Source organism: Arachis ipaensis, chromosome B10, assembly GCF_000816755.2.
Source record: "Arachis ipaensis cultivar K30076 chromosome B10, Araip1.1, whole genome shotgun sequence".
NCBI classification, from domain to species: Eukaryota; Viridiplantae; Streptophyta; class Magnoliopsida; order Fabales; family Fabaceae; genus Arachis; species Arachis ipaensis.
In genome coordinates, this window is record NC_029794.2 from 2128465 (window position 1) to 2148439 (window position 19975).

At 34.7% G+C, this 19975-nt stretch overlaps 2 protein-coding genes across 2 annotated transcripts; one reads left to right on the top strand and one right to left on the bottom strand.

Annotated features, from left to right (window-relative positions):
• Positions 7775-11898, bottom strand: LOC107619912 (uncharacterized protein At4g19900-like). Its single transcript, XM_016322146.2, has 3 exons — positions 11880-11898; positions 8247-11053; positions 7775-8029 (listed from the first exon to the last, which is right to left on the bottom strand). Exons 1-2 carry the CDS (start codon positions 11896-11898, stop codon positions 10176-10178), a joined length of 897 nt encoding a protein of 298 aa, XP_016177632.1. The 3' UTR covers positions 7775-8029; positions 8247-10175.
• On the top strand, positions 12669-16828 carry LOC107619913. The gene is made up of 6 exons (XM_021113714.1): positions 12669-12719; positions 13272-13532; positions 13928-14143; positions 15671-15787; positions 15908-15970; positions 16424-16828. Exons 1-6 carry the CDS (start codon positions 12669-12671, stop codon positions 16556-16558), a joined length of 843 nt encoding a protein of 280 aa, XP_020969373.1. The 3' UTR covers positions 16559-16828.

Genomic DNA, 19975 nt, shown 5'->3' on the forward strand with positions numbered 1-19975 from the left:
TTTTTTCACTAGTACGACGTTGGCTAGCCATGTCGTGTAAGGGAGTTCCCTGATGAAGTTGGCTTCGAGTAGGGCTTTAACTTGTTTTTTGACTTCGGTGGCTCGGTCTGATGACATTTTTCGTCTCCTTTGTGCCACTGGTTTAGCTTTGGGGTCCACGGCTAGACGGTGGGACATTAGGTCGGGGTTTATTCCCAGCATATTGGCTGGTGTAAATGCAAACAAGTCTCTGTTCTGTTTCAGGAGTTGGGAGAATTCTTCTTTAAGATCGTATGGGAGGTTCCTATTAATGAAGATGTATTCCTCTTTGGTTGGCCCTATTTGTAGCTTTTCCATGTCTCCTTCTGGTTCTGGCCTGGGTTGGCCGTCTTGTCGCGCATCTAGGTCGGCTAAGAATACTCCGACTGCATCTCGAGATTTTTTCCTTAGGGCTAGGCTGGTGTTGTCGCATTCGGCTGCGACCTCTCGGTCCCCGTGGATAGTACCGACTGAGCCGTCGTCGGTTCTGAACTTCATGAGGAGGTATTTGGTAAAGATGACTGCAGAGAAGTCGTTGATTGTTTTTCTTCCGAGAATCACGTTATAGGCTGTGGAGTCTTTTAGAACTACGAATTCAGATAGGATTGTCTTTTTCTGGTTGCTTGTTCCTATGGTGATGGGGAGGGTAATTGAGCCATCTGGTTTGAGAAAGTTGTCCCCGAGTCCCGTGACGCCGTGGCGGTGTGTTTGGAGGTTGTCGTTGTGGAGTCCGAGTTTATCGAAGGCTCTTCGGAAGAGGATGTTCGAATCTGCCCCGGTGTCTACCAGTATCCTTCGTACTAGGCCTGTTCCGATTCTAGCGGAGATGACGAAGGGGGCATCTTCGGCTGAGGTGCCGTGTTGGCAGTCCTCTGGTAAGAACGTTATCGTATTGTCGGCCACGGGGATTGGGGCTTGGTTTCTGACAGCCATTACCTTGAGGTCTTTCTTCATTGTTAGTTTTGACTTGCTCGATACGTCCTTGCCTGTGATGACATTTACTATGATGGTCGGATCTTCTTCTGGGCTTTCCCTGGGGGGTTGCTTTTGGGTTCTCGGGTTACGCCCTTCTCTTTCCGGCGACCTGTCTCTCTCCGCGTGTCTCGGTTCTCTGATGATTTTGGCAAATTCTGAGAGTTTTCCGTCTCGTATGGCTTGTTCAAGGGCGTCTTTAAGGTCGAAACAATCTTGTGTTTTGTGACCGTAACCTCGGTGGTATTCGCAGTAGAGGGTTTTGTTGCCTCCTGTCCTTTCTTTGAGTTGTCGGGCTTTCGGAATGATGCCTCGATCTGCTATTTGGTGGTATATCTCAGTAATTGGGGCTGTCAGGGGCGTGTAATTAGAGAATTTGCCTATTCTCGGTGGTCGGCTGGTGGGTCTGGGGTGGTCCCGTTGATTCTCTTTGGGTGTTGGGTTATGACGAGGAGCCGAGTTGCCGTGTTGAGTGTTGCCGTGCTGCCGCTTGTTGGCAGCGACGACCTGGCTGACTTCTTCGTCATTGATGTAGTCTTTGGCGACGTTCTGGATCTCATGCATGGTCCATACCGGTCTGGTGGTGAGGTGTTTGCGAAAATCTTCGTTCATTAGCCCATTGGTCAGACAAAGGCTTGCGACGGAATCCGTAAGTCCGTCGACCGTTAGGCACTCGTCGTTGAAGCGGTCGAGGTATTTTCTTGTGGATTCTTCTTGTTTTTGTGTGACTCCTAGTAAGCTGATGGGGTGTTTGGCTTTAGTGATCCTAGTAGTGAACTGGGCCATGAACTTTCGTGTTATATCGTGGAAACTGGCTATGGATCCGTTTGGGAGGGCGTTGAACCATTTGATCGCTGGCCCGGCAAGGGTTACCGGGAAGGCTCTGCATCGGACCGCGTCGGCTGCTCCTTCTAGGTTCATTCTGGCTTCGAAAGCCGTTAGATGTTCTTGGGGATCCTTAGTTCCATCGTACTTCATATCGGTAGTTTTGTCGAAGCCTTTGGGGAGTTTTGCTCTTAGGATTCTTTCTGTAAAGGGTGTAGCTCCCATTATTATATGGTCGTTTCTCGTGTGCTTGGTGTTTCGGTCCCTTCGATCTTCGTCTGAGTAGTGTTGATAACTCAGATCTCGGGAAGCGCTGCAGTTATGTTTCTTGTTGTATCGCCGTTCTGGCAATTTCTCGTGTCTGTGGTCACGTGAGGTGCTGCGACCGTCTCTTCTGTCGTGTCGTCGGGTTGGCGACCTACCGCCGTGAGACCTTGATCTGGAGGTTGCATGGCTTCCGTGTTCGTTGTTGTGTTTTTCTTTATTGATCATCTTGCCTTCGAGTTCCTGGACCCGGAGGCAGAGATCCTGGATGATCTGCGTCGCTTTGTCCCTAGCTTTCTCAGGATGTCGTTGGTCCGTGACGCCGTGGTCGTTCGCGTGTTGGACAGTACTCGCTATTCTTGCTTGGTTTGTGACCTCTCGGTGCTCTGGGGTTGGGTTAAGCGGTTGGGAGTCATCCTGGCTTGAGGGGGTTTCCTCTAGGACGTCCCCCATCCGGCTCGGCTGGCGCAGGTTCCCCACAGACGGCGCCAATGTACGAGAAGTCTCTGATACGGGTTGAAGGGTGGATCAGGAACCTGCGGGTCGAGGCTGAGGCCGGATCGATTGACTGGAGCGATGGGGGGAATACCTGGGGGACCTGGGTCCTCTATTTATAGGCGATTGGTGATTATCTTATCTTATCTTGTTTGGCTAAGATAAGGGAGATTTTGAATTCGAAAGTCGGTTAGGGACTCTAAAGGACCAGTTCCGGGCCTTCTAGAGGGGCGAAACGGGTCGGACCCGAGTAGACGGGTTTGAGGACCGTTCCGGGTGTAGGATCCGTGGGTCGGATCCGTAACAATATCTAATCTTAATATATATATTATGAATGATGACTTGAATAAATTATGTCACTCCTTGTTAGCTTGTTAATTAGCCATTAGGTTATAATTGCCTAAGTATATTGAAAAGATTTTGATATGGTTAATTAAAACATTGATTAAATTGTGAGTCTTATTTAGGATCAAACTTTGAAATTATATATATTGATGTGAACATCATACATACATTATAATATTATTAGCAAAACCAAATTATTAAAGCAGTAGAGTAAAGTATTGTTTTTGTCTCCAATTTTTGGAGTAAATTTTATTTGTGTTCCTAACGTTTAAATCGTCCTATTTGTATCCCTAACATTTGTAAAAGTGATTCAACATTATTCTGCCGTCGATTACACATCATGAGCGCTTTAGTTTGAGTTTTAAAAATCTCTTCTTGAACTTAGAATACAAATGTCTAGAATAGAATCGATGATCTACTCTGAAAAATAGCTCATCAAATGTTGAAACTAATTCCTACAATATTTACATAATTCACTTTTCTAGGGACATAATTGAATCTAAACACAAATAGTGGGTATAATATTAAAATCGACCATATCTAAGTGAGACCTAATTGAAAATGAATACATTAAAATGAGAATAATTAAAAAATATAATCTGATTTGTTAGTATAATTGATAGTATGATAATATTGAATCACTTTTATAAATATTAAAGATACAAATAGGACGATTTAAATATTAAAGATACAAATAAAACTTATTCCAAACATTAGAGACAAAAACGATACTTTAGTTAAAGTAGTAAAAGAAAAGGTACAAATTGAAGCACATACATTTATCTCATCAGTACAAAAAGAGAAGTATATTCAACCAGCTTAGGAAGAAAACAAAAAGATAACAAGGGAAGACCTTTTGGGTCCTACGGTACAGTATATTCTGATCTATATTATAAATATCAACTAGTGAAGTACCGCGTGCATTGCACGGGTATGATAAGTATAATGAACGAAAAAAAAAATATTAAAATATTATTAGATTAAGTACTTAATATGAAAATACATGATAAAAATATTTTTTCTTTAATTTCTAAATTATTAGTGACTATGTGGAGTATTTCTTTAATGTCCTAAGTCATTAAGACATTACAAATTTTATAGTACTTCTAACATTTTTTAAGCCATTTTTTAAATTATTTTTTATAGAATAAAATATTTTTTTGTGGTATAATTTAAATAAATTTATTAAAAAATATTCATGATAATTTTTTAATAAAATTATTTAAATTATATGGTGAGATATTACATGATTCGAATTACGCATGTGGAAGTTCGAATCACTCTTATTCAAATTATATGGTGAGCAATTCGAATTCTATACAATACTCTTCTGCCTATTCTTGATAGCTAATGAATATTTTTTAATAAATTTATTTAAATTATACCACAAAAAAAATATTTTATTCTATGCAAAATAATTTTAAAAATGGCTTAAAAAATTTTAGAAGTACTATAAAAATATGTAATTAGGACATTAAAGAAATACTCTACATAGTCACTAATAATTTAGAAATTAAAGAAAAAATATTTTTATCATGTATTTACCTAAATCACTAGAATATTACAAATTTTTATAGTACTCATAACATTTTTTAAGCCATTTTTTAAAATTATTTTGTATAGAATAAAATATATTTTTTAATTATTTTGTATGGAATAAAAATCTCTGCTATTTGATAAAAGACAGAGAAGACCACAAGTGCCAGCTATGTGCCTCAGAGTTATCTGAAGAAAGCAATAATGAAACGGAATCAACTCGCATGATGAAGGAAGAAGACAATACATCTGACGGTCACATGATAAAAGAAGAGGACAGCACATCTGAAGCATCTCTCAACATTATTGCATAGTGACGTAAGCACTTAGGTCATAGAGCACCAACAATGTAGCTGGTGAAAGAGAACAAACAATGACGTAAGCAATGACGTCATAAGAAGGGTAAGGATGGGAATTGTCCATCAAACCCAACTATTATAAATAGGCTGCTTAGGCAATTGTAAAGCATCAGACAATAGGAAGCAGGAGGCTAAGAGTACTCATATGCTAGGAGAGCAAGGAGGAAGCTGCCGAGGCGATTCTATAGTCTGAAGAAGAATCCCCTTAGGGAAAAATAGTTCTAAACTCCCCTCTGGAGTTAGTATCTACAATCTTCCATCTGGAGATAAAAACCCCTTATGTAAAATATACTGAATAAAGGAAGTTTTTCTCCAGAAAAGGTACATCTTCATTCTAGTCTTTCAATTATGAATTATTTAGAAAGTTTAGAATTAACAGAAGAATCTGATTATTATAGATTAACTGCTTTATTAGATAATGAAAAGCAGGCCAAAATATAAAGCTATTGAAAACTCAGTTCTATTACTAAAAGAACCATCAGGAAAATTGGTTTCATCAAATTTTCAAATCTAAAATTAATAGTCCCTTAAGTTTATCTAAGATTAAAGAAGAAGATTATGAAATAAAAGAATTGACAAAAAAGGTCGAAAAATTAAATGAAACCCTAAATACTAAATTATGACAATAAATAAAGAAGAAATATATGTAACTTATCAAGATAAGAAACAAGAGCTCTTTGAAAGAGAAAATCGTTTGAATTATTTGCAGTTCTCTGAAATAAATCAAAGAGCATTTAAAGCTCTAAAAATAATCTATGACAAGTTAAAAAGAGAAGTTGAAGAGTTAGAAAAATTAATAGAATCTCTAGAAAAAAGTGATGAAGCAAGGATAGAATTTGTAGAAATTATAAAATAAATAATGAAGCATACAAAGATTGAAAGACCAGAAAATAAAATAAAAAGAAAAAGAGTGAAAAAATTAAAAAGTAAAATAAAGGAGTATAAAAAGGAATTAAATAATCTTCAGATCGAAATTGATGACCTTATAATAAAAAGGATAGAAATAAGAATAAATATAAACAAGTTGGAGTTAAACTTAAAAAATTTATAAATGCCTGGAAAACCATATTATGACTTAAAAGAATTAAAGCTGTTAAAAGAAAAAATGGAGAATGAGGTTGAAAAATTAAAAAGATATTTAGAAACAACGGAAAGTGTAGAAATAAAAGAAGTTTTTGAAGATTTGAAAAAATATATTAAAGAAAAAGACAAACAGATAAAAGATTTTATAAACCATAATCCATGCAAAAAAGAATATTATAAACTAAAACAAGATTAAAAAACTATAAAAATGAAATCAGAATTATAAATACTAGTAATAATAGAAAATTTTCAACATCTTCAAATCTATACACATTATAAACATAAAAGAGTTAAAAATTGGTATCAGAGTCAAGTTAACGATTAAGGGTAACACTTTCTCTTTAAGCAACACTTTTAGTGATACGCTTTTAAACCAAATAAAAACAAAAATCTGTAAATCTGTACCAAAATGCATCTGTATACTAGATGGACCCATACATATAATAGGAATTGAGAATAAACCTAATAGATGACACACAGAAATTTCACTAGGAGAATAACCTTCTTTTCAATGTATGTTATAGGATAGGATAGGATATTTAAAAAAATATATAAATATTAAATTATTAATGAAAATTAGGACCACACATGTATTACTGGTAGCAGCCAAGACACGAAGGACTTGTAGTAATTAAATGCTTACACTGCCTATATTTAATATTAAAACATTATATATATATCACAAATTTTTAATGAAAAATTATTACACCGCCTTAAAACAAAAAGGATCGAGGACATTCATTATTATAATACGGTGTTTGTTATGGTACGATGATAAATTCATACGTACCGATATATTTAAAATATGAACAAATAATAACAAATTACGTAGAATTTATTTTTTACATATTTTTTATTTAATTTTATAAAAAATCTTAAACATTCTTCTTTTAAATTAATGAAATTTTAAAATTCAATTAATTCTAATTTTATAGTTTCAAATAATTTAAACAACAAAACAAAAATATGTTAAAAAAATAAAAAATCAAAATTTTTCATCTTTTCCAATTTCTATAATCATTCATGCCTCTCTCTAAGCAAAACATAAGAAAGAAATAAAAAATCAATCGTTATTCATCTTCTCCAATTACCCCCTAAAGCACAGCAGTAAAAGTCCCAAACCAAAACCCTAGGTTCTTTGGTGCCGTCGTCCCAGGCTCAGCGCTTCCGCTTCTCTGACCGTGACTTGGAGCAGCTCGCCATTGGGTCACCGCTTGCGGTGGTCTCTGCTCTCGCCGAAGGTTAGTGGCCTTGCTTTTAATTTTGCTCTGGTTGCTGAATGTTCGGTTTTTTCTTCTTCCTTTTAATTTCTAAAATTTTTGTTCAAATGTTGTTGTAATGTTTGTTGCTGTGTTGTAATTGTTGAATTATTGAATGATTATTTGATCTGGGTTGCCTAAATATGCTTCCTTTTACTGTGATTTGATATGGATTTTGGTGGATCATTGTGGATGAAATTGCCTTTTGATATCTATCATTTGCTAATATAACTACATAAGTGCAAATGCTTTCAATATTGATGCTTTGATTTGAAGATTTCTACTTTGCTTCAGCTTTATTGCTCTTTGTCTACTTGAAGATTGTTGATCTGCTTGCTTTATTTATATATAAATAATGTATTTTGATTAGTTTTTTCCCCAGTTTATTGATTTTGATTCCCTTGTCTGTTTTGATTTTACATCTAGAATCAGGAATAAATATTTAAACTATTAGTCTCTAAAATTTGAGTTAGATAAATATTTAAACCATCACATCGTATAAGATCCTTATCTCAAAGAGCTTCTCGCAAGTTACACTTCTGACAATATTTCTAGATGTAGATAAAATATGTTAATGACTACATGGATTTAAAATTGTAAAACTTCCACGCAAATATAAGGTGATAAACATGCTCATGAGTCTATAAATGAACACAAAATGCTTGAACATTACAAATTGAATCTTTTCACAGTTTTTGTTTGCTCACATATTCATGGCAGTTAGATCCATCTGGAACAATGACAGAATTTTCGCTGCTATTCAACGAACTAAGAGAATCCAACTGGTGAATAGCATCACGAATACTAAGTTTACATTTTAAAATCTGCTTTCGTGCTCTTTGTAGCTCCTTTTCTGGCCTAATCTTTTCTCTACTGCAATTGGCATTTCCATAAAAGTTACATCAGGGTAAGGTAGCTAATAGTTAATTTATCACCATGCCTTACTGCAAAAAGGCTAACAGCTATTTATAACCAATAATTAAAATCAATGAACAAAAGGGTAACAACTACTTACATGACCAAGGAAAGGGGAAGTATAAATATTTTCTTACAAAAAAAAAAACAAAGGACAACAAAAGGTTTATATTACCTCTGGCCTTTCCAACTTTCTCCAGAGTAAGCATCAATAAGGTTCTGCTCTAGCTTCATTTTGATTAATAGATATCTTGTTCTTATCTTGAGGCGAGAAGCATCATCGATATCTGCATTATATAAAATTTTAAAGAATTTTAAAAAATAAATTATTTTTTGTTATAAACATGTTTATTATAATTTTTTTAAGTTTTAAAATCTATTTTACCAAACATAATTGTAGTGCTTGTGCTTATTAAAAGTCATTTTTAATTTGATTTTACCAAACGTTAATGCTGCAGCTTTTAAACCTTCATCATGGATCCTTCATCACATTCTATATAATCTTTATAAATAACGAAAAAAAATTCACTTATTATTATCTCATATAGATTTATCTAATATCTAACATCATTGTTATCCTTACCTTATCAAATAGAACACTTTTCACGTGGGTAAGTTACCAGAGAAGCATGTGACTAAAATTGTGATCTTAGAACATGGTAGTTGAAATAAAATAGGTGCATTGAGTAAATTTTATCACTAGAAAAAGTGCAAAAAGAATAAAAAGAAAATTATAGTGGATCATACTCAATTTTCAGGATTGTCACAATACACATATTTTATAACAATTTGATCACCGGTGAAAACTCATACAACAAACTCTCTTTTGTTGATTTGAGGAGCTATTTAATTTAGCCAACTCAGATTCAAGTGCTACTTCTCAGTACCAATTTAGCATTACCGGTTTTGAGTTCTATAATGAACAGGTCATGTTCTCTTTTACTTACTGTATACAACTTTTCTGGTATTCACTGTTTGCTTCCTGGTTTTGGTTGGCAATTTTCTTGTATACAACTCTTAAAGTTGTTTATTTAAAAAAAGCCAAGTTCCTAGTTTTTTTAAGTTATCTTGGAAGTGATTATACTCCTTGTACAGATTGCACAGAATATAAGAACTCAAGTAAGACTTTATGTCACTATTTAGCTATTCTTTGTAAAATGAGTGGAGGAACTTTAATTTGCTTTTAAAATAATAAAAATAATTTCTAACTATATAGAGCAGACCAAAAAATACTTAATATGCTAATCTAATTCCTTTGAACAAACTAGGGTCCCTGAGCTTGAAAATTTTTCGTTTGATGTTAACCGACTTAGACTTAATTATTTAAGTCTCATTTTTTGTTCCTGCATGTGCTTTCTTTCTTTCTTTTTATCCGTGCCTATATTGTGAGTTTTAACACTGTATGATAGGACCATAAATTTTTGTGGAGAGTATATAATAGAGAGAGGCCAGTTGATGTATAGTGTAATTCATTGTAGAGAGAAAGCTATGATTCTGATTTCTTCTTTTATGATCAATAACAAAGCACAAAACTTAATTCCTTTTTTTTCTATAGTTTATTGCTTTCTATCTTTCTGATTCAAGATAGTTTCACTTAGTTTTCTTGCCAAAACTGATAAGCAGCATCTCACGAATTTTATTTATAATGCCTAGCAACCTCTTGAGTATTTTTCTGACTTCTTTTATGTTGGTGCATTGGTTCTTTTAATCAACATTACAACTTGAAAGTGAGTCAGGCATTTTTCTATCAGATAAAGAGGTACTTATTTATTTGCTACTCTATTAAACTTTAAAGTATCATGTATAATTTAAACCTATGCTTGCAAATGAATCAATTTCTTGGAGGTGGTATCCTTGACTCTTCAGGATCATTACCACTTGGACTGCACAATCATATAGAACTCCTTTCAAACAAAAGTTTTTATTACAAACACACATCTAATGCTTTCTTGACTTTGACTCTAGCAGGAAATCGTGAAACAGTAACAATGGCTATGATGAGTATGAATTTATAACGGTTTTCTGCTTGAAATCCAACAATGTTAACAAGCTAAGAAAAAGTGAATAGTTTCCTAGTCTTAGTTGAGGCCAAGGTAACTTGGAATTAAAGATAGAAGGGACTTGTTACGTTGGAAACCATGCCTTTGGTTTTCTCAAACCCTTCTTGCTGGTTCCTTCTCACCCTAGAAACCACCCTTAAAATCAAGTAAGGACCATTATGACCCCATTTATTCCCATCAAAAGTGAGTGCAAATTCTTGAATGAACTTGAAAAGCAAAGGGTGCTTCTTGTCAAATACCAACACTGCATTGTTCAAACGACTCCATTCACCAGTTCTTGGATCAAGATTCAGAGCTCCAATTGTGTTCCTTAATTTGGAGAAGATCTTCAAGACCACTACATCAGCCTCAATGTATGCACCTCCAAACTTGTACAACAATGCAAGCCTAAGCAAATTGGAGAGGTTTTGTCCCAAGAAAACTTCACCGGGGTTCACATTCCCTTCCTTTAACTTTTGAAACCATGATTCAGCATGAGTTCCCTTGAATATGTATTTGAAATCAGGTGCACTGGCAGTGACCCTGAATCCTTTTTTCACAAAAGGATTCAGAATCTGAGTTCCTGTGTCAGAGTCCATTGACTTTGAAACTATGACCAAACAAGCTTCACGGTGAGACTTGAACATGCTCTCCACGGAAAGCAATTCTCTTACACCAAATGCCTTCAATGGTGAAATCCAAGTCATGAAGAACCTGAACTTACAAGAACCAGAAGAAGAGGAATTGCCGTAAAAGAAGGCCTTGATTCTGGACCGAAACAATGGGAATTGAGGCTCTTCTAGAAGTAGGCTTCTGAGGCCACAGAGAACAGAGAAAAGGAGGGAACTGTTTCTTGGTTCAAGAAGTTTTGTTTTGGGTTGGTTACCGAGGCAGTTGCTGCTGCTACAAAGAAAAGAATAATAAACTCCTCCCCAACCCCATGCTTATATTAGAGACAGTGTGGGTGGTTGTGGTGGAGTTACAGTTACGTGCTTTTTCTCTCTCTTTTTTCTTTTTTTCCAATGATTTATTTTGGGGGTTGAAAATGGCAATGTGTGAGGCTATTGTAATCTGTTTCTTCTATATGGACCATACTCTTATTTCTGGGTAAAAAGGGGTGGTCAAATAGAAAGCTCTTTGTATTTTTTGCTCATTTCAAGTTCACCTCAAGTCCTTTCTTTTTTGCAAATTGAAGTCTTCTCTTAAATCAAATTGAGTGCAAGTAAATAGAAGGAGGGAAAAAAAGGTTCATATGAATTGGAGTCTACTCTCTTGTTCATTACGTGTAGATTACTTTTTATCTCTAGCATACTTTCAATTTCTAATAAATTTATTAATTATCACATAGGTGTTGGATTTGGTGGCTACTATGCTAACCATGCAGGAGAAAGAAATAGGATGTCAAACACACTGGTATTTGCCAGCTGTGTTTTCGGTACGCAATGTCTTTTTCAAGCTTGTTACAGTTTTTATTTATTTTATCTTATTGCTTAATTGGTGTCACCGACTTAGTCCCTAACTATTAAATTCAGCAATTCATACTGCAATGTGATACCAAAATTGAAGTTTTGTTGAAATATTATAAAAAAGAATTCATAGGAAAAGTTGATGAAGGTCTAAAAAAGGTATATGATTTATTGTGTTTTTTATTTTTTTTATTATCTAATGGCCTTTATCTTTATGAACTGATTTATACTTTTTATTTTTTTTAAAAAAAATTGTATCTAGTAATATTCTAATACGTGAAAGTTGGTACTAGATTTTTTTACCTGTCAACGAGAACAACATGCATTGGTATTTGGTTGTTTTGATTTGTGCAATTCCTATATGAATAGGCAAAATACCTGGAAGATATGCTCAAGTATGACTCGTTCTATAAATACAACACTCCATTTAGGCCAAGAATACTTAATTTTGCATTTGTGGATACGCTAGAAACAGGAGAACAAGCTCCTGGCTCGTAAGGAACATCTGTATTTGTGTTTTCCTCTTTGAAGTTTTTATCCGCATAAACTAATCGCGTCTTATTTAACACAGTAATGATTGTGGGGTATGGGTGGCAACCTGGATGACAAACTACAAGAAGACGTATAGTTATACAATAAATGTAATTTTCTTTTGCTAAAAAAAAATAGTACTTCATTTGCCAATGTATATGGTTTTGTTGGTAACCTAAAATATTTATATTTTTCAGGTTAATGATGGTACAAGGATGCGACTTGCGTTGGATTTGATTCTAAAGCCCCACAACTTGATGCTGCATAATGTCATTGACTCTGCTACCAGGAATTAAAATAAGTATAAACAAAAGAATTCAAACAAAAATTAAAAAATCGTAATTGTCATGTAGTCATGTTTAGTTTATATTAACTATTAAGAGTTGTTAGTTTCATCTCTTTTACTTAAAAAATTATTATGCACTATATTTTTTATAGACTCTTTTTGAAAATTAATGTTTCTGTCTTTAGTTCAATTATAGTTGAATTTAGGTGAAGCTTAATTTTCACTCTAGCATTTCGATTCCTTGAACCACTTCTGTGTTGTAAGCTGGACAAGTAATGGTTTTAATCAATGTTCTGAAAACCGGTTCAAATCGACCGGTCGAACCGGTTGAAAAGTGATCCGCTGCGAACAACGACTCGGACAAATGTTAAAACCGCCAATTTCATAAATCGGAATTGAACCGTTGAACCGCCTGAGAACCGGTCGGTCGAACCGAACCGCGACTCAGACCGGTTTTTTGAATAAGGAAAAAACGAAGAACGCGTTGCTCTGTGCTGTGCCCCTCCCCCTTTCGTTCTTAACTTTCCTTCCTTCATTAATTCTCAAGGTTCTAAAAACCGGTTTGAACCGGCCAATCGAACCGGCCAATCGAACCGATAGACAAATCGACTCGGGCAGATGCTATAACTGGCACTTTGAAAAACCGTTATAAGACTGTCGAACCGGTCAGTCGAACCGAACCGGATCCCGGCCAATTTTCTAAATTTTTGCAAAAAGGCAAAAACGACGCCGCTTGGATTGAACCCTAACCATTACCCAACTCTCACTCCAAAACGGCAAAACGCGCAGCACTCCCCCCATCACCCTCCCAACGCGTTACCCACCCACCCTTCCCCAACACTCCCTCCTTTGTGATTCACCTCACTCACTCAGAATAGCACATTCAAAACCCTAGCTTCTTCAACGGTTCTGCCGCCGCCGTCCGTGGTTGTCGGCGCCTCCACTCCTTCCTCCTTCCCCCTGTACCGAACTCATCCTCTTCTAGCTCGGAACGTCGTCCCCATCTCCCGTGGCTTCTCTGTTTAAGGATTCAAGCTGCTCGCTGTCGTGTGGTTCGTCGTCTGTGGTTCGTTTCGCCGCTCGCCGTTGTCTCTTCGTCGTCCTGCTCTCCGTCAAAGTTTAGTGTCACTGCTTATAGGGTTTTTCAACTCTTCCTTTCATGCTCTGTTTAGTGAGACTGATTTCTGAATGTGAATGGAAATATAATCATTGAATTTGTGTTGTTGAAATTATTGGTTAAAATGGATTTGTTACTCTGCTGCTGCTTTTTTTAATTTCTAAGTATGCTGTGTTTGAATTTTTTTTTTGGATAGATTTATTGATTTCAGGTTTATTATTTGTTGCTGATTGTTCTTGATTCCTGGCTCTGTTCAATCTGTTGTGCTGTTGATAATGGTGTTTTTGATTGTGTGTATCCTTTGAGAGCTGCTGTTAGTGCAGTGTTGCCTTGTTGATTTCAGTTATGGTTTTTGATTGGGTTTTTGTTGATTATTTGTTGCTGTTTTTGAAATTTTATTGATGAAAATCTTGCCAGCAATTGCTCAGACGTGATAATCTTCAATCTTGCCAACATGCATTATTGGTCCCAAAGGAGGAAGACTATATTGAATGGTTTAAAAATGCTGGCTTCAAAGACGGCAAGCTCAAAAGGATAGGTCCAAAGTGGTACCGTGGTGTGCGGAGGCATGGTTTGATCCTGGGTTGCTCTGTGATTGATGTGAAGCCATTTTGTGGAGACTTTCCCCTCAAGGTAATACCTAATTTCTTCATCTCCTTTACTTTATAATGTTTTCTTTAATTTAGTTTGTTATGCAGCTTGGTCCAAAGGTAGAGGATGTGAAGAAGCCTGTGAATCCACTTGTGTTTTTTTCTTGATTAATTCTTGGTGCAATTGCAGCCACTTAGTCCAAAGGCCTTTGCTTCAAATTTTAGGACCAATGTTTCTGACTTGATTAACTTATTTGTTTTCCATTCCTTGTAATTGTTACTTGTATCTATGAAAAAAGGAGGAGAATACATGGCAGGTTTTCAAGTTATGCTGATTATCATTGATTATATGTACTGCATTTTTGTTGTTTGATATTCATTAATCTTATAAGATTTAATTTCTCTGGGCTATCTTTTTCTAAAGATGGTTTACACGACTCAATTTATGATTTTTTACCATCATCTGAAAATACATTTGATGGAATGCTTGAAAAACATATGATAATATCAATGTATAATTATTAAACAAACATGTTTTGTAATTTTATATTATAGCAATAAACATGTTCTATAATTTTTATTGTTTTGATAATTTATTGATTTATTGATTGCTTTTAATTGTGTTGATGAGAGCTGTTCTATAATTTATTTATTATTTTATTCTAAAACGGTTTTTCGATTCAACAACGGTTGGACCAGTTGGACTAATAAACCAGTGAACCAATTACTAAAGCGGTTCGATGACCGGTCCGGTTCTCAGAACCTTGGTTAACATACTCACCCTAAGTTTTATGCATGAATGCAAATTATAGCAACATAACATGTATAACTTTCATTATAATCAGGTGAGTGCGACAGGAAGGAAGTCGCATCCAGTACGTCCTGGCATGATTCTTGAGACTGTCTCCAAGTTAATGTCAAAGTCATGCTTGTTACATTTTATTCTTTGGTATGAAGCAAATTGGACTAAGATGATATCTTTTATGTACTTTTTTTTATTGTTTTTGTTGTCTACAGTGAATTTGAACTGTGGCGGGTTTCACCCATGTGATCATCTTATTAAATTAGAGCTTGTGAGTTTATGCTAATTTTGTAAAAGAGCTTATTTGGTTTATGTTTCTTTTGTTGAAAACTTTATGTTCCTGAAGAATTTCTTTGTAAAGATTTTATCATAGTATATGTTACAACTTATAAATGGAAATCAAATGAGCTCTAACTCTCTTGCATGATTATGTCTTTCTGTTTGTTTGATTAAAGTGCTTGACTTATGTATTCTTAGGACTGAGTGAACTTATGTCTTCTTCTTAACAAGGCACTTTATTACTGAGATTTGTTTATCTATCACTAGAGAGGCAAAAAGGAATAAGTTGCGGGATTTGTGTCATTTTACTCAATCATTATTCATATACATTATGTAATAAATGTGAAAGTGAATATCCTTCTTTTTCTTTCAACCTTTGACGTTGCTTTTTCATATGACATGCAACTACTTTTTCCTTCACCTTTCACTTCTCCTGTTTCCTTTGCTGTGCATATTTTTTTTAATTATTTTTTTTGTGAAAAAAAAAAGATTGCTAGAAGAAGGAATGCACACTTGATTAAGTACCCTGATGCCAAAGTAATAAGCCTTGGAATTGGTGATACTACTGAACCCATTCCTGATGCCATAACTTCTGCAATGTCAAAGGTAAAACTTCAATGTGAATGAAGCTTCTATATTTTTCAAGTGTAGACTTTGAGCACTGATATATGTTTTGCTCCCTCTCTCATGAAAACTGATTAGCATATCTTGTTTTCCATTTATCAGAGATTACATGCGTTATCAACCGTAGAAGGATATAGTGGTTATGGAGCTGAACAAGGTGAAAAGGTATGTTGCATTGACATCTTCTAGAGCTTTTTTTGCTTTGCCCATTTTTCATTCTTGTATTCTTCCATACCTACTTTACTCTTTTGTCCTAGTTTCAATTGTAAACATAATTCATTGCAACGCTAACTGGAAAATAAGAGGGGCCCGTTTTTTTATCCTTGTAGAATTTCAGGAAAGATATTTTGACGTCTTTGTCTTTAGGAGCCTCCAACCACATCCTCATATGTTTGTCTGTTGCATAGTATATGCCTTTTCTCAACTGAAATTTTAGTGTAAAACAAATTTCTCAACTGAACAAATTCACAATTGAAAAATATAGTTACTTCATTTTTTAAATCTATTATGTTTTTTACTTCATTTTTTAATTCTAATTTGTTTTTTCTTTGTTGCTAACTATTTTCCGCATGAAAAGTTATGATGCTTGGGAATTGAGGTCATCTCTTATCTATGCAGCCACTAAGAAGTGCAATTGCTTCAACATTTTACCGTGATCTTGGCATTGAAGATGATGACATATTTGTGTCAGATGGAGCCGTTAAGTTGAGCACTGTGATGGATGCCTCGAGAAGAAAATATAAAAAAGACTAAACGGTTTCAGAGTGCATGGTGCAATCAATGGAAACTGTGTTTTGGAGTTGAAATCTCCAATTCCCTATCCCTAGGATTTGAGATAGTGTTGTTTTTAAGTATGTATTTCTGTAGGAAAAAAGGAAAAGAAAAGAAAAAAGAATGCTTGTGTATATCATCCCTACATGAATTGTACTTAAGTAAGTAGTAGTAGTAGGCTTCCTTTGTTAATAAATATAAACATATTTGGAGTAATTTAATTCAAAATCCAACATTATTATTTGCAAGTCATTATGGATGGTAAAATCTTTAGTCAAAAGTATTAGTATAGATTTGGGTACTCATTAGTTGTAATTTGAAAGTTATGTTATATCTGAGCATGCGTGCCTTCATGATAGCTCATCATAAGACTGTATGATTTCGAAGTTGAGAATGAAAGATTAAAAATAGTTTCGATGAAGTTGATAATGTCATCAATTATATATATCAGGTATTAAAATGTGATCTTTAACAATTAAGCTAGACCATCTGCAATACATGGCCAATTTGGACAAGTATATCATAAGCCCTGTTTCTGGTTTTTTTTATTAACCTGCAAATATACTCTTCCAAATTTAGCACCACAGCAACCTTATGAAGTTGAATTAAGAAACTATTTTCAGGTGAATTTGATATCCTTGCCAAACAACATTCTCAAGTGCTCCATATTGAAAAAACTCATTGAAGAATGATAACCCACTGTTTATTGACATGATCAATCCAAGAAAAGCCACAACATACAATTAAAAAAAAGGGACCGACTAGATAGTAAAATGAAGAAATAAATACATTAACAGAACAAGATTTTATTCAAAATCAGCGTCAATAACACAATAAAAACAATGTGGACAACATTTGTAATGATACGGCCTTATGAACCACCCCTAATTTTTATAGATTGATAGCACAAGCACTTGAAAGGGAGATATAATCATCAATTTTAACATGCATAAATTAAAAACATAATATATAGATTATAACTCTATGACTTTTTGTTGTTGATGACATCATTCAAAAGTCCGGCCCATGTATTGCTATCACTGGGTCCACTAGAATACGACGAGACATGGGAAAACTGAGGATATGGTGTAATTCCGGCAGTAGAAGGATATTGGTTGAAGTACGCCATGCCATTTGGAACAGGATGAAAAGGAATAGGGAGGACTCCACCATAAGGTTGATAAGGATGGACCACTGGATAATGATGCATAGGATATTGTGGCAATCCTGGTTTTTTGGTCGTGGTTGCATCTTGAACTTCTGCCACTTCTATTCCTGATGTGTTGGTCTTATCTTTTAATGTCTCTTGAGTTAGAGTGATTTATTCGGTCTAAACATAAATCATAATTTTTAAATAATTACGATACAAAATTTAAAAAAAAAAAAAACAAAGAAACTAGTCAGACAAGCTAGAGTCGAGTAAGACTTTTCTCAAAGTGTTGACCTCACTCACCTTTAATTTCTCAGTTGCACTTATGGTATTGGATTAAAATAATTTAAATTCAAATTAAGACTTTAATTTTCCTTCTTGAATTATCTAATATAAATTATTAGATATGCGAAATGTTACCTTTTGTCGACTTTTTTTTGCCATTTGCTCTGATCTTCGGTGTCTTTGTCAATTTAGATACAGACTTCTTGCTTCTACCATCCTTGAATTTTTTGTAACAGAATAATAAAAAATAATATAAGCACTACGAGAATAATATGTTGCAAATTTGAATTGAAATGACAATAAATTTGATAGGTGATATAACATAGACAAGTGCTTACTTTAAAATTATTGTTATTGTGGGCGGGTGTATGTTCTACTGATTTTGTGTTCTGAGAGAGAGTCTGTTTATTGGCATCACATTCTTCTGTTAAAAAAAAATTAAAAAAATTGCTCAAAATATAGCAACTAAACATAAAAAGATTCATCAAAATCTGTGTGCAGCACCTAAAAGGCTAAAACATTTTGAAAAGTCTTCCATTAGATTTCTTTTCACCAATAATATATTGTCAAAAACATTATATCCTTGTTAAAAGCTATTATCTATTTCCCCCACAAATAAAATATATGATACAAGATGACAAGTGTCTGAAAAAGGTTTGAAAACCAATAATAACCTTTGACAGATGTTAAAAAAATAACTAATTAAAAGCATTTGTAATACAGAAATCAATAACATTTTGCTAAGTTAGCTCCGGTACAGGTTGAAGTATACATTCTTGTTTATCAAGTGAAGACTTTAACAAAAGAAAATGCATGTGAGCAAACAAAGACTGTCATGGATTCTCTTAGTTCGTTGAATAGCAGCAAAGATTCTGTCATTGTTCCAAATGGATCTAACTGCCATGAACATGTGAGCAAACAAAAACTGTGAAAAGATTCAATTTGTAATGTTCAAGCATTTTGTGTTCATTTCTAGACTCATGAGCATGTTTATCACCTTATATTTGCGTGGAAGTTTTGCAATTTCAAATCCATGTAGTTATTAACATATTTTATCTACATCTAGAAATACTGTCAGAAGTGCAACTTGCGAGAAGCTCTTCGAGATAAGGATCTTATACGATGTGATGGTTTAAATATTTACCTAACTCAAATTTTAGAGACTAATAATTCAAATTTTATAGACTAATAGTTTAAATATTTACTCCTGATTCCAGATGCAAAATCAAAACAGACAAGGGGATCAAAATCAATAAACTGGGGAGAAAACTAATCAAAATACATTATTTATATATAAATAAAGCAAGCAGATCAACAATCTTCAAGTAGGCAAAGAGAAATAATGCTGAAGCAAAGCCGAAATCTTCAAATCAAAGCATCAATATTGAAAGCATTTGCACTTATGTAGTTATATTAGCAAATGATAGATACCAAAAGGCAGTTTCATCCACAATGATCCACCAAAACCCAGACCAAATCACAGTAAAAGGAAGCATTTTTAGACAACCCAGATCAAATAATCATTCAACAACCCAACAATTACAACACAGCAACAAACATTACAACAACATTTGAACAAAAATTTTAGAAATTAAAAGGAAGAAGAAAAAAACGAACATTCAGCAACCAGAGCAAAATTAAGAGCAGGGCCACTAACCTTCGGCGAGAGCAGAGACGACGGCAAGCGGTGACCCAATGGCAAGCTACTCCAAGCCACAGTCAGAGAAGCCAGCGAGGATGGGGACGATGTGCCAAGCTACCTGGGTTTCGGACAGGAGAAGAGGAAGAAGCGGAAGCACTGAGCCTTGGACGGCGGCGGCAAAGAACCTAGGATTTTGGTTTGGGACTTTCACTGCTTTGCTTCAGGGGGTAATTGGAGAAGATAAAGAACGATTGATTTTTTATTTCTTTGATATGTTTTGATTAGAGGGAGGCACGAATGATTAGAGAAATTGGAGAAGATG